General features: G+C 39.1%; 1 protein-coding gene across 4 annotated transcripts in view; it reads left to right on the top strand.

Annotated features, from left to right (window-relative positions):
• The first annotated feature begins 137 nt into the window (after positions 1-137).
• shdb (Src homology 2 domain containing transforming protein D, b) overlaps positions 138-14,555 on the top strand; it is a 30,490-nt gene continuing 16,072 nt past the window's right edge. For 2 of the 4 annotated variants that reach the window (XM_066646916.1, XM_066646914.1), the window contains exons 1-4: positions 4,353-4,503; positions 5,881-6,490; positions 8,680-8,830; positions 13,536-13,736. In XM_066646916.1, coding sequence (XP_066503013.1) covers positions 6,152-6,490; positions 8,680-8,830; positions 13,536-13,736 — 691 coding nt within the window. In that variant the 5' untranslated portion in view covers positions 4,353-4,503; positions 5,881-6,151. Of the gene's footprint in view, positions 658-4,352; positions 4,504-5,880; positions 6,491-8,679; positions 8,831-13,535; positions 13,737-14,555 lie in introns of those variants that run through there. The other 2 variants (XM_066646915.1, XM_066646917.1) reach the window with 2 other exon arrangements.

The raw sequence follows: 14,555 nt of genomic DNA, 5'->3' as shown, positions 1-14,555 counted from the left end.
CGACAATAAGCTACATACCCGGACCAATCAAAATCCACGCCGGAGGCGGGGCAACAACTGGAGGCGAGTGTGTCAGGGAAGGTGTCGAACATTGGGCGGAATCTCAAATCTTTTATTCCCTTTCTAGTGCAGTTTCAATGTAAATAACTTCGGTTTGTAGTGCTCTGAAATTTGATACCAGTCATATAGCGGTGATGTACATTTACAGATTAAGTTTTAGACATGCAAATGACTTTTTAGGGTGCAGACACTTTCTTATCACCGACATAGTACGCTACCTTCTAAGGGAATAGGGAGCCATACGAGATCATAACACAACCTTTCTGCGCAATCTCATTTGGCGTAACCTTTTGAACATTTGCCAGTTTTACTCAATCCAGGATTCTTATTCAGGCATGTTGAATGTATAATAAAAGTGATAGTAATAATCTGCATTACGCTTTTAGAAAACGTCTAATCGTCCTGGTGAATTCTGAGTTATTTGTTGGAGTACGTTTTGTACTTCACAGAAACCACCACTAGGTGGCGCGCGTGTAACATTCAGTGATGCCCAGTAAAATTTTGCTTTTCTTTGCAAGTATCTTTAACCCCGTCCCAAACACTAGGCCTAAGGACTTCGTCAGAGTGCGTCTGGCTCAATGCATCTGGATGAAAAAAGTAAGTGATTTTCAGTCCAGCACTGGGCATCACACACTCACCCCATGGAAAATTTCACATGGCCAATCCAACGTATGTTTTTGAACTGTGGGGAGAAACTGTAGGGTTGAGACGCACACCAGCTCCTCAAGACTCCAAGGACTAAATCCAGGTCCTCAAGACCCTGGAGTCGTGTGACGGCTTAACTATAGTGCCATCATTTATAGTGCCACGTTTTAAAAGAGCTGATTTGGATCTATAGTGGCTCAGTCCAGATTACAAACAAAATGCAGTGTCCTGTTCAGTAAAAATAGAAATTGAATAACTTTCTCTCTGCCATGTTGGTCAGAGAGCTAAAGCAAAAATTGTCCATTCTGACTGGTCTTTTTCTGTATCGGAAAGAATTTTGTGTAATATATTTTTGAGCCTGCATCTGTGCAGACCTTACTGAAAGCTCCAATAACGGTGCATGGTGGGATTTCAGTGTACGCCTGCACACTCAGTAGTGGATTATATTAAAATTATAATGAGAATGTAATCTGACATTTGAAATTAAATTGATCCCTAATATATGCAACTTTGCTCTCAAAATGAAACTTGAAATGCAGCCATTATCATTTACCGCCCAGTGAACTAATACTGGATTTTCATTTACTCAGAACTTGAAGATGAATATCATTTATTATAATTGAAATATAAGTTACCGTATATAAATTTGCACTCAGCAGGGTACAAAGGGGATGATGTTTAATTGTAAAAGAGGATATATGTTTGCACTTTTTACATTTTCATTTACCCACAATTTACTTAAATGTGCATTCTGGATTGCCTTTTCCTGTCAATGATCTTCAACTGGAAAACATCACAGGGCCATAGAGTTTACAACTGATTTTACACTTAATGTGAAACGTCTTTCAATGTGTGTGTGTGTGGGTGAGAGAGAGAGAGAGAGAGAGAGAGAGAGAGAGATGTTTCATGATGAAGAATGCAAGCTGAAATCAAAATGAAAAGGTCATATTAAGTACATTTCTTGATGTCATATCATAAAATATCTCTGGTTTCCTCCCACAGTCCAAAAAATCATGTTAGTAGGTAGATTGGCAACTCAAAAGTGTCCGTAGGTGTGAATGTGTGAGTGTGTGTCGTCCTGTGAAGGACTGGCGCCCCCTCCAGGGTGTATTCCTGCCTTGCGCCCAATGATTCTGGTTAGGTTACGGACCCACCGCGACCCTGAACTGGATAAGCGCTTACAGACAATGAATGAATGAATGAATATCATAAAATAAACAATATTGCTCTTTTTAATATTTAATCAAAATAGAGTGGCTTGTTCTTTCTGTAAAACATCTAATGGTGTGTGATTATGTAGGTGAGATCCTATGGCCATTAAAAAAATAAACAATATTGGGAAATGCCTGCTATTCACCATCGAACCAAGTCTTAATGGACAAAGTCATGTCCTGCCTGTATTACTACTGACCCATATATCCTGTTTCACTCTGATTCATGTTATGTAAGTATATTCTGATTTCCGTTTCATGCTGACTGATGGCATTTAATGAATAGGGAAACACTAAATTAATTTTTGGCACCCCTGTTCAAAGGACAAGTTTCATAGATTATTTTTCTGAGTGAAAACACTTTCTGCATTTTACTGATAGGAGCCATTTTATTATTTAAATATGATTTATCTTTCCAAAATATACAGTTGGATTATATTGCCGTATAATTGCTTCTTTAATTGGCTCCTGTAGCAAATGTGTTCAATTATTTCACTTAAAACTTAAAAAAAACCATATAATCTGATCAGAAGTAACATTTGTGGTTGGTACAGTGTTTTGGAAAACACCACTGTCCTCTTCACAGCAGTGTAGGGTTCAGTTCCTACACTACACTAATATGTTTATTTGTGTTAGAATCTTAACACTGCATTAGCATGAATACATTTACTCTGGATAAGTGTGTCTACCAAATACTAGTAATATATCAACTGCAAAGCAGCTGTGCAGCACTGAGTTCTAGTGTGCTTTAGGGTAAAACATGACTGGGCTAAACCTTTGTACAACATCAGAGTGCCTGCTGATTGCATTTCTTTTCTTCATCTATAAGAGGGTAATTTGCCTCTCCAGTCCTGCCTCTCCTGCTCTTTCCTTTGTCCCTCGAGGCTCCTTCTTTCCAGGCTTACGCGTCCCTGGCTGTAAGGGGTAATTCAGAGAACTGAGGGCATGATGTGGTGATGGGGTGGTGGTGGGGGGGAGGGGGTGCTGCTATGACCTCATCTTCCTTCTGCCTGTGGAGAAAGAGTGAGATCATAAATCAGACTCATAAAAATGGTGTTTAGAGCCCCTTTACAATCTCTGGCTGCATTATCCTACACTTCTAACTGGTTCAATTTACCTTCAGGTAACAACAGGTTAACAGGATGCTTCTCTGTCACTGTGAATGATGTTTTATAACTTAGGCCATGTGTTCATTGATGCTATTGCTGTGTGATAGCTGTTTTCAGAATGCATGCCCATATTAAATTGGCGAACACAAAACATGTTTAATTTACTATTAGATTCCTAAAGTGAGGCTGTCAATGCACAGAGCAACTGAGCCCCTTGTTTACTTAGTTTCAGCTGTTCTCATAGTTACAAATCTGTAACTCAATGCACATCAGAGTCATATGTCTAGATATGTCATAATAAATAATAAAAAACCTAATTTGGAGCTGTACATTCCTCTTCAGACTGATAGTCTCTTCTCATCGGCCTAAAAATAGTGGTGTTCCTGCAGCAGATTTTAAACCCCTAAAATGTTATCTTTTTGCATCAAAATTACCTACTTTGAAGTTATTTCCCAAACAATGCATAAAGCCTATGAATAATCTCTGTCCATTTACCTCTCTGCTTATTGCCTTCAGCTCTTTTAAATGTATATGAATGGTTCCTTTGGTTTACGATGAAAGAACCACTGGCTGTTACTGTTAATTCAGTGCTGAAATGAATTTACTGCTTATTCTGCTCATAATAAATTTTCAAGCATATAAACACCAGATTTGGTGGGGGGTGGTATTGACTGATATTCTAGAGAAGCCTATGTCTTAGAAAAACTAAAAGCATTTCAGCCCGGTGTAGATGTATTTGTGGTTGTAGTTCACCGCTAGAGGTCGCTCTGATTAAGGGCATTGGTCGGGTTTTAAGACGTGCATCCTCTGGTGGCTACACACGTGAACTAGAACAACAGACAGGCACTCTGTTGACACTGCAGAGTGCACCTTTAAGTATTTACTAAGTAGTCTAACCTAAATTAAAATTAGATACTAGTAGGTAGAGTATGATATTTTGAGAGCATCATGACGTCAGAGACACGATCAAAGCCATAGCAAATAAAGGAGTGAATTTCACTTTGTTGTTTGTCGCACTGCAGCCCTTAGGATTCTAGTTGACTGGTTCCTATTCTGCCAAACACAATAGTCTACAACTTGTGCCTCATTTGTATGATCACGGCACAGTTGGAACATCATATTTTGATGTGCCAGCTGTAGATTTTTGTGGCGCGCGCACAGCATGGCTGCGCGAGAGGCTGCCACTTTACATTTAGCCCTTTTCTTCTCGCGGTAATAAATGACGGCTGAACAAAAAAACGGGCCACCGCTGGATGTCCTCCCCTTTAAACGCTCCCTCTTTCTCCACTCTCTACTCGCTCATTAACACACACACACTGCCTCACTCTCACTGCTGTCTGCTGTTCGTCTGCGGAACTGAGCGGACTGTTATCTCGTCTCGTAAAAGCCTTTTGTCGTTTGTTTTTCTGGAAAACTCCCTCCTGACTGTGATTCTTAAAGTGGATATTTACTGAAGAGAGAGGAGCAGATTTAAAACAGTAAGTAAAATAAGTCTAACTGTATTTCTACAGGTTTGTGAGGCTCTTTCAATTATAGCTGTTCTCCGCGGTGCGGTGATAAGCATTGAGCGTGTAAAAGCCGAGGGAATCGTGTTGTGTTTGGGTTGAATGTGAACGTCCGTTGACGCTGAAGTGAGTAACGGCCGTGAACAGTTTACAGCTTCTGAGCACAACAACAACTTGAGTGAAGTTTTCGTGTCGGACACTTTCGTCCAGGTCCATTCAGTTCAGTCAGGAACATTTATTTTCTTCACCCACGGTCCTGCTGGTGAAGTCCCTTTAAGAAAATTAAAGCGTGGGTGCGTTTAATAAGGCGCTGCGAACACTTAATAAGTGGGCACGTTTTTTCTAACCTGTGGGAACTAGATATTTAAATACCAGGTTCACATGCCTTGTTATGTGGTGTTTTTATGGATTATTACGTGATTCGCACACCTTAATTTATTATGAAGGGAAAAACTTTCGTTTCCACTATCAGTTTGTCTTTTATAAAGTTGTTCACGTGCATTACTTTATTAAAATCTATTTCCCACGACCAGTGTTTCTCACGCATTTATCTATGAGGGGTGTCACCAGGGCGCTACCTTCACTTACTGCAAACGTAAAAAAAATCTTTGACCAAAAGACCTTGGGGGAAACATATAGGAACATGTGCACAAGCTTTATTAGTTCTTCCACTATGTAAAACAAACGCTGAAACTGTATAAAATGCTAACCCAGTAAACAAGGAACGTCCCTGGACGTTCAAAATAGGTCTAAAAGTAGTCTGTCCGTCAAGGACATATTTTAAACGTCAATGGACGTCCAAAATCCATCTTAATAAGTTACTTAAGTGGTGACCAATTAATAACCTCAATGGACGTCAAAAATACGTCTAATAGTCGTCTTTTCAATGTCTGTGTTTGGACGTCATTTCAACTTTCATTTTCAACCTTAAGAGAACGTTGATTAGACGGCAGTCATTACGTTATTTCAACGTTGAATCAACGGCTAAATGTTTACTGGGAAGGACAGTGGTATTGTTAAGTTGGATTGTCTGTGGTGTGGAGATGAACATTGATTTGGAATAGAAATTAATTCCCCACTAGAGCCACTTTTTAAAACTAATTATATATACGCCACACACCACACTCAACTACATCAGAAAAAAAGCTTTTTTTTTTTTTATTAATGCTTGTTTTCTGTAAATGAAACTCTTCTTTAATAACAGTGACTTGTAATGATATTTCAATATATAGTGAAGTTGTTTATGGTAATTATGTTTATGGCATCTATACATGCTGTCATATGATAAACTAATTTTTGTATATATTTGTGTGTGTGTAAAATTGTTTACTATATTCATTCTTTACACAGTTACAGCAGATGATGAGTAGGAGCCACAACTGAACATTGGCAGATGAACACAGTCTACATTGTTGTTGCTCAAGGATTACCCTCTTCTCTGACCATGCATTTGGACTAAACAATGAAATTAATTTTCAGACTATATTTATGACTGTTTGTTTCACACAATTTTCACATCTGAACCCAGTCGGCCGTCTAGTTGAGACACGACTCAATTCGCTTTAACACTCTTTCTCTTTTTTGGTGGTTGGAACTGAAGTTAGTTTCCAGTTTGGCCACAATGGCAAAGTGGCTGAAGGACTATTTGAGTTTTGGCAGCAAGCGAATTCCCCCTCAGCCACCGAAGCCGGACTACACGGAGAGTGACATACTTAAGGCTTACCGTGTGCAAAAGAGCTTGGACTTTGAGGACCCATATGAAGATTTTGAAAGCAAAAGCAGGAATGATAGTGGATCGGCAGAGACTCCGATTGGAGGATTTGGCTCTGTACTGAAAAACACTGGTTTGGATATGAAAGTGGTGTCTCCTAAACATCGGCTCATAAAGGTGGAGTCGCAAGATCTGGGCCGGACCAAGATTCTTCTGAGTTCTGTGTCTTTGGAGGAACCAACAGAGCCTGTAAGTAGAGTAAGACTTAAGGCCACATGGGGACCTATAACTACATTTTTTAATTGCATTGATCTTAACCGCAACCAATTAAAGGAGCATTATAGCCTAATGTTACATATTTATTTTATATTTACATATTTTGTGTGTTTCATCAATCAATGAACTCTTACTACAATACAGAACAAACAGTAGATTAATGCGTTATATAATTCTAGGGTTTACCCCACAGTAATAATGAGATCCATGATTTTGCAAACAGTAAAATCCACCTTCTTATTAGTAAGATTAGTTTTCTGACTTAGAAAATAAATAAATAAATAAAAATAAAGTATCCTGCTCTCTCACCTTAAAGATTCATAATCAGAAGAGGATTTTGATAGTCTTTTAAACTTAATCATCCCTGATGTACTTATTTATAAAATATTAAATTTAGCGAGAGGGGCCATTTAAAGATGGCCAGTTGTGTTATTTGGACTTTGTCATTGTTGTGAGTCAAACTTGTTCTCTCCCACCAACAGGCCAAGACCACTGACAGCTTTGCCCTGTGGCAGCTCCATCTAAATCTCTTTCTTCTAATGAAACGTGAATTTACCCAGTGTCATAGACTGTACACTCAGCAAAACATATCCGGACTTTGTTGTTTGTCATAATGGTAAAATATCACTTCTACAATCAAGCACTTTCAAATATGTTGTAGTGGTTTCAGTTAAATGAAAACACTTGGCTGATACTCAAGCAAGACAAGTTTGAAAGGATTGAATTACAATGCTCAGCAATGCTTGGGGTAAGCTAATCCATTTGTAATCCCTGCATGGATTTTGACCCTTTTGAACTGAGACAGAGGTGTCGGAGCCCTCTGATGTACGGTAGGCTGGGGCACATGAATAATAGATTGAGTTTGCTTAAGCATGCAGAGGGGTCTCGTTGTGAGGACTCACAAGAGCCTAAAAGGTCTCTATTGTTTTCCCTGTGATCCCACACAAGGCACAGGCACAATGGCACTCAATACACTAGCACATCTGTTCAGACAGAGATGGCATGGCTTCAGGTGCTTTAGGCAGGCACATTGATTCACTGAACACACTAATCACTGGTCATGGAGAGAGCTGATTAGCTTGGCTCTGGGCAACGTGTGGTCAGTGGTGCGGTCAGATGAGATGCCATCTATTTGATTTGCACTCTAACTGAGCACCTTCAGTGCATTAGATCTTAAATGTAGTGTGTGGTCTCATCAATTTACATAAATGCTTAATGTCCCACATATTAGTTGCCAAGAATATATTTTATTTATTACTTACACTTAAACCACAGAACACGGACAGTCCATATTGTAGTGGAAGTATTGACAATAAAGTGTTAAAAATGAACATTTTTCTGTTGTGCCGTGACAAAGGAAGATTGTTGCACATTGCTGCTGTGGAACGGCATTTATTCAAAGCTGGCTTTTTCTGAACCTGTGGCTCAATGCGATCGTTTGGGAGACCATATGGCTGCTATTGTAATTGTCAGCGTGCCAGCTGATGGCCGGCACACTCTCTGTGGCTCTATTGAAAGACAAATGCTCCTCTAACACTCTCATCAACACTTTCCAGTGGACGCCGTCTGCCTCGCGGGCAAAAGTGTGCACTGAACTCTCCCAAGGACAAGTTATTAGTAGAGTTCATGAAAATATAAATTGCATGTAGATTTTCCAATATTCAATACTGTAGTTTCAGCACATATCCTACTGTTATCATGGATGCTTTGAAACACCATGACAGCATGTAGCTGTATTTTTTATTAGAGGTTTAGATGCAGTAATTAGCTCTAGTTGCAAGGTCCCACTATGCTGTATTGTAATACTGTGCTTTATCTGATGTTTATTCAGCCATTTTAGCTCTTTATTGTTCTCAGCATCTTCACAACAGTAAAGGTCACATTGTCATCCTTCCAGTGATCCACAGTCATTTCACATTCATATCGACAGATAATTGTTCTGTAACTGATATTTCATTATTTATTTTTGTACGATGAAGAAGCAGACATTTTGGACAATGCTGGACCATTGTGATACAAATTCTGGAGAAAACATCCTCTGGAAATATGATATATATTTGAAGGACATATGTATTTGTATTTGCTGGTATTCCCATGAAAAATATCTGGAATATAAAAAAATAGCTTACTGTGAGATGTCACCTTTTTCTGGCATGTCTCAGGTGGTCCCCTCAGCCCCGGTGATTGGTGACACGGACTACTCCGACCCCTTCGACGCTCGGCAGGATCCACAGTCAGAGAGTCGCCAGGGTCCCCCCACCCCAGAGAACAATGGCTACATGGAACCTTATGAGGCTCAGAGAGTTATCACTGGTCAGTCTAAAGTTTAATAAGATTTCCTTTTTTATTTCCCAGCAGTTTGAGCTCAGGTTCACTGTCTGATGGAGGTTCTCACATGTTGATGACAACTACAGCGACACACTAATTAAGTGAGTGTAGTTAATTACTGTTAAATATTGTTTCCAGTTCCTGGGCCTATAGTGTGGTTGCCCTGTTTGGCGATTTACCTGCTCAAATACACACTTTAAACCTAACTAACTGTTGAGATAGGTGTGTTTACCCAAGGAAATCATCACTGACTCTCTTTAGGCTGGTCCTTGCATGCATATCGTGTGTCAGGATTATATCTGAGTAGAGATCATCCACACTGAAAAATTTGCAAGGTGCTTTGAAATCCAATCACTGAAACTGAAACCACACATTTCAGCCAGATGCTCTACCACATGTCTGCCTCAGTGCACCTTAAATTACGAATAAAAATGCTCCTCTTTAAGTTTTATTTAGTAGCCCTCAGCTTCCTGAATTAGTTAATATAGAAACTGTGTGATTCGTCTTTGTCATTTCTATAATTTTGTTGCAATACGTTGTATAGTAGTTAATAACAACTGATTATCTAACGACCTAAAATATGTCATCCATATTTGTGATCTTTTTTATAAAACAAATACGAATTATAGCCAACTTCAATGAAATAAACAGAAAAGCATAAAGTTACTTTACAGTTCAGGGCTGTTATACAATGAAATACTAGATAAACATTTTATATTTTTAAGTAGATCCACAGGCCTTGAATCAATTTCCCAAATAAAGTCATGTCATCTTTATATTAGTAAAGAAATGTAAGTGATTTTGACATTTGGAGAAATGATATCTGAACTTGCAGGCATTTCAGTTTTGCACTGGATTTGTGAACTGCCAACACCTGCAGGCTTTAGCAGTCATTCATATCATGCAGACACAGCGTATGTGTGTGTGTGTGTGTAATGTAGGGTTCATTCATTTTGATTCAGGAGTGTTTGTGGCACAAGGACTTAATCACTATCTTTTATCACGGTAATTATAAGCTCCATCTATCATTAGAATCTGTTTACCACAGTTATACTTGCATCTGAATGAGATATGTTTGTGCACTACAGGGTATTCCTCATCTTCTTTCAATCAAATATTTAAAATTCATATTATTTAAATGTTTCTTTATAGTTATGAAGACTGTCTGCATCAGTGTTTTCATTCGTGATTTTCACAGAGATCTGCTCATTACAGGGTGGTTCTGCCATACCTTTAGGGGATCTGGATCACTCTGAGCATGTGGATGTGTGGGTGTGGGTGTGTGCTTTGCCTTTGCCAAAGTTTACTCCAGTCAGGAAAAAGTCTCTGTTAAAAGCCTTTATTTGTCACTTTAGATGCTGCACTTTAGATGCAGAAGGGAATATATGTACAAACAGATGCCTCGTACCCTGAGATGTCCTGCCAAAGGCTAGCTAAAAATACAGGGATGAGGTAATGTGATAAATAATGTAATTGATATGCTCCATTTAATACCCAGTGTCCCAGTGTATTGTTTGCTTGCTGATTGGAATGCAGTTCTGGTCAAATCACCAGGGAGGTTGTTACATTTCATTTAACAAAATGGTGTATAAGGAGATGCATATTGAAATCAGAGACAAAAAAAAAGGAAAGAAATACTTTTTTTTACTTTTGTGTCCCCTCTTCTGTGGCTTTTGTTGTAGAGTATACAACACTTTGCCTTTATCTCGTTTATCATATGTATTTCAGCTACATTTAAAACAGAATTGACAGGGTATATTTTGCTGTATTTTTTCCTCTGATTGTGTGATTTTTTTTTAAAAAAAATCTGTTTTTTAAAAACAGAAACACTCAAAGTACTCTATTGTATCTCTATCTCAGGGTTAGTTAAGAAGCTGTTCCATAAAGGTTGCTATACTGTTCATAAGTGATACTGTGTCCTTGTTATTTTGCTGAGCATAACTTTTAAAGAAAAACTTAATGCAGTGGAAAGAGCTTACAACGAATTATTCCGAGTACAGTTACACCGGATTTAAATATTTACTGAATATTTGCATGATTTGCATCTGCATCAAAGACTGGTCTTTGTTTGGATCCTTGCCGCCACCTGAAGCCCCTTCTCACCAGTTAACGTCAGCAAGTTGAATCTAACTCTGTGTGTCCTCCTTATCTCCTAATACGTGTCAGCACTGAGGTAGAGTGGAATCTCTCGGCTCCTTCTCTCCTGTCAGAGGTTCTTAACGTCAACATGCTGCCCTCCCCCTCCTTCTCACCTCAGGGTCTGTCCCCCCGAGGCCTCTGCTGTCGCTATGGAGACAGCTAGGAGCCCACCGAGAGAGAAAGAGAGAGAGAAAGAGAACGAGAGAGACATTTGAAGGTTAAAGTTTGTCTTGCCCCTGTTCACTGGCCTTCATGTTTTTCTTCGTGTGGCCTTCCCTCTTTCTTTCTCACAAGCACAGACTCGTGATTTATCTCCCCTGTCAAAAATTTCAAATCTGCTCTTTAACTGTGGGCCTGTAACTGCAACTGGAGTTACCTGGGTGGCTGTTTGTACATTATACAGTGTATATGATAATATTTTACTTTTCAGAAGTTTGTGAGTAACACCAAATGTGCCAGTAGTGACATGCTTAAAAACAAGATTTCTATTTTAATTAAACATCTCCAAAACTATACTTTTTAGAATGGAACACAAGGAAAGACCCCCCCCCCTCCCTCCCTCGCAAAACAATTTCATAGAAAATCCTACAATGAGTTGTGCATTACACTTTGGCAAGTTTACGGGTTGATGGCAGGTTTTTCCACATTTATTCCATTTTTATTCTTGTTATGAAACGACAAATTGTGTTTATAGGGAGCTCACAGATTTGATCTCTTGTGATGCTACAGGTAACTATGGCTGGGAGCACAAGAAAGCATTAGGTTTGTTTCCTATGGGTGGGTCTGTCCTGCCTCCCATCACATAACAAACATGGTCATCTGAAGCCAAATGCAACAGAATGTGACCTTAGTGTTCTCCTCCGATTGTGTTGGGCTTCTTTGTTGAATTTGTATGAGCAGTGGATAGCTTCATAATGTAAGAAGAGTAGCAACACTTGGACATGACTTAATTTGAGGAGAAATATTTGGCAATATATCAGTTATGTTTATAGTGATATAACTTATCCTGATAATGATAACATATTGTTATATTGCCCAACCCTAAGAGAGTGTACTGTGATACATCATAGAGTGTTTCACTCTGACACTATCCCTTTTTATCTGTGATACTGAGTGCATTGCTTTATCAAATGTCCCCCCCTACAGAAAGATAACTAGAGGTCAAAACAGAAAGCTTTCATCTTCTCTTCCTGTGACTTTTCTCGCAGTTTAATGTGAAGTGGGCTTTGTATTGGCTTAATGCATCCATATCAAACTCATCAGTGTTGAAAAGCACTTTGGCATATTTTTTTTCCCCCTTTTGATTGGCTCCCAGCTGTTGAGCGGAATGAAAATAGAAATGGACAAGAGACGGGCCGTTGTGTGAGATGAGGCATTAAAACCCGAGATCAGCGATGAAGGATGCATCTCTCCCAATCTCCTTTTCCCAATCTCTGTTTCTCTCCCTCTCACCATCACAAGGGGTTTGTTAAGCCTCTCCATATGAATTCCTGAGTCTGAGCCAAGCTGTGCAAACAGAATTTATCTCCCCTTCAAATTTGTGCCCTGCCACTCCTCAGCACACATTTTCATAATTAATGTCGCAAGGCACGGGAGCCCAGCTGGGCGAAGCTGGAAACATATCGATTTCACGTTATGTCTTGTTTTTCTACTCGCAACCTGTTTTCATCCATTCTAATGAATAAAATCTTTTTTTTTTTGCACTGATGGATGCAGTTTTAGACCCTTGTTCAAGCTTTTGTCACTGCAAGAAAAAGCCTTTTAAGCCTTAATCTTAAATTATGTTTTTTTCATGCTTCAATCCTTCACTGTTACAATAACAATCCGGATCTTCTTACAGTGCTTCCAGTCAGTATTGTATGATGAAGCACCAATTAGGGTGGCACCATATGGACAAAACACATTGCTTGCAGTGTATCTTGGAAAATTTGGTGGGTTATGTGGGAAATATTTATAAAAATCGCAGAATTTTCTATAGATATTTTCTAGTATTAAATACGCATCATAATATTTTGTTTTTCGGAGATGAATTTGGAACAGAAAAAAAGCCTCAAAAATCTGTTAATATAATGGTTTTAATATATTTTTAATGTTCTACTACTGCATGAACCAACCAACTACTGTTACTCTATGTACTACTGTTCACTCTATGAACCAAGCCTAACTATGCCCTCTTTAAAATGAGTTGAGAGATTGCTGTGTACATGTTGAGTAAAAATAATTATATATATTACATATATAAAAAAAGAAAATAATAATGCTGCATATTGCATTCTTTTTTTCAGTACTTTAAAGACAAGTATTGCACCACTAGTTAACAAACAGTATTTCTTGCAGTCCTAGTATTGATATTATTGTTTCTGAACCCAGATTCGGACCATAAGCTTCATATTTTTACTCGAACTTAACTCCCATTACATCAATATTCAGTGTTCCCAGTGGCTTTGTTCATGTCGTATGAAGAAATATGGACAGTGTCACAACACCTGAATGCTGTATTTTACTGTAAAACACAGCTGTGACATTTTTTGTGTTGATTGTGTTGTTTCAGAGCTGCAGAGGCGAGCTGGCGGCCGGGGCAGAGGGGAGGTACAACTGTATGACACTCCATATGAAGAACAGGGCTCTGGGCCCCCTGAGCCCCCTGAAGAGGGCAGAGAGGGCAGGCTTCCACAGGACGATGAGAGGCCAGCAGACGAATATGACCAGCCCTGGGAGTGGAAGAAGGATCACATCTCCAAGGCTTTTGCAGGTAAGAGGGGCAGACAGTTTCTGTCTACGCAACAGCTGAATATTAAATAGCTCCCTAGAGACTGCACTAGTCAGGGACAGCTTCTAGTCCCTCCAACTCCATAATGCAATATGCTGACCCTTCAGAGCAATCCCCAATATATACTGTGCTTCTGCAACCCAACAGTGCACTATATGCCTAAGAGACTCTGCAACAATATAACGTTATTGACAAAGGGTTCCCAAACATGGTCGTGCAAAGATCCACTTGTAGATATGGCCCACAAATTATTTTAAGAAGAGAAATAAGAGAAACTTGTCAAAAGCTCTGCACTAGTATGATGTTACTTTTGGCAGGAAAACTACCACTGCATATTCACCGCATTCATGATTGACAACAGGCATATTTATACATATTATAAGTGGTACGTAGGCTGCTGTAAAAGCAAAGAATACAAACTCAGTCAGTGTACACTATGTCACTTATGTAATGGTTTGTGTGACACTTGCTTATTATTGTTGTGTGCAGAAGTTATAGAAGGCTAGTGCTGGGCGATGTGAGCACAAATCAATATCACGATTAATTGTGCACTTTACCAGGATTATGATTCATGAATGATTATTTTGTTTTTGTATTTTTTGACACTCAAAGTTCAGTGATGAGGCTTTTACTGTAAATATGCTCCATTTAAATATAGGATGTTTTTCTAATGTTGCTGGGAGCTTGTCCCTCTCTTGTTTTTTAGTCACTGTGGTCTTAATTATAGTCAAAACACAGCACGTCCAATCCACAGATGCTGTACTTTCTTGGTACTAGCTGCTTGAGTCGCCTGGTTGGCAT

This window comes from Hoplias malabaricus, chromosome 16 (genome assembly GCF_029633855.1).
Source record: "Hoplias malabaricus isolate fHopMal1 chromosome 16, fHopMal1.hap1, whole genome shotgun sequence".
Taxonomy (NCBI): domain Eukaryota; kingdom Metazoa; phylum Chordata; class Actinopteri; order Characiformes; family Erythrinidae; genus Hoplias; species Hoplias malabaricus.
Note: the sequence above shows the minus strand (reverse complement) of the source record. Positions and strands in the feature narration are given on the sequence as shown.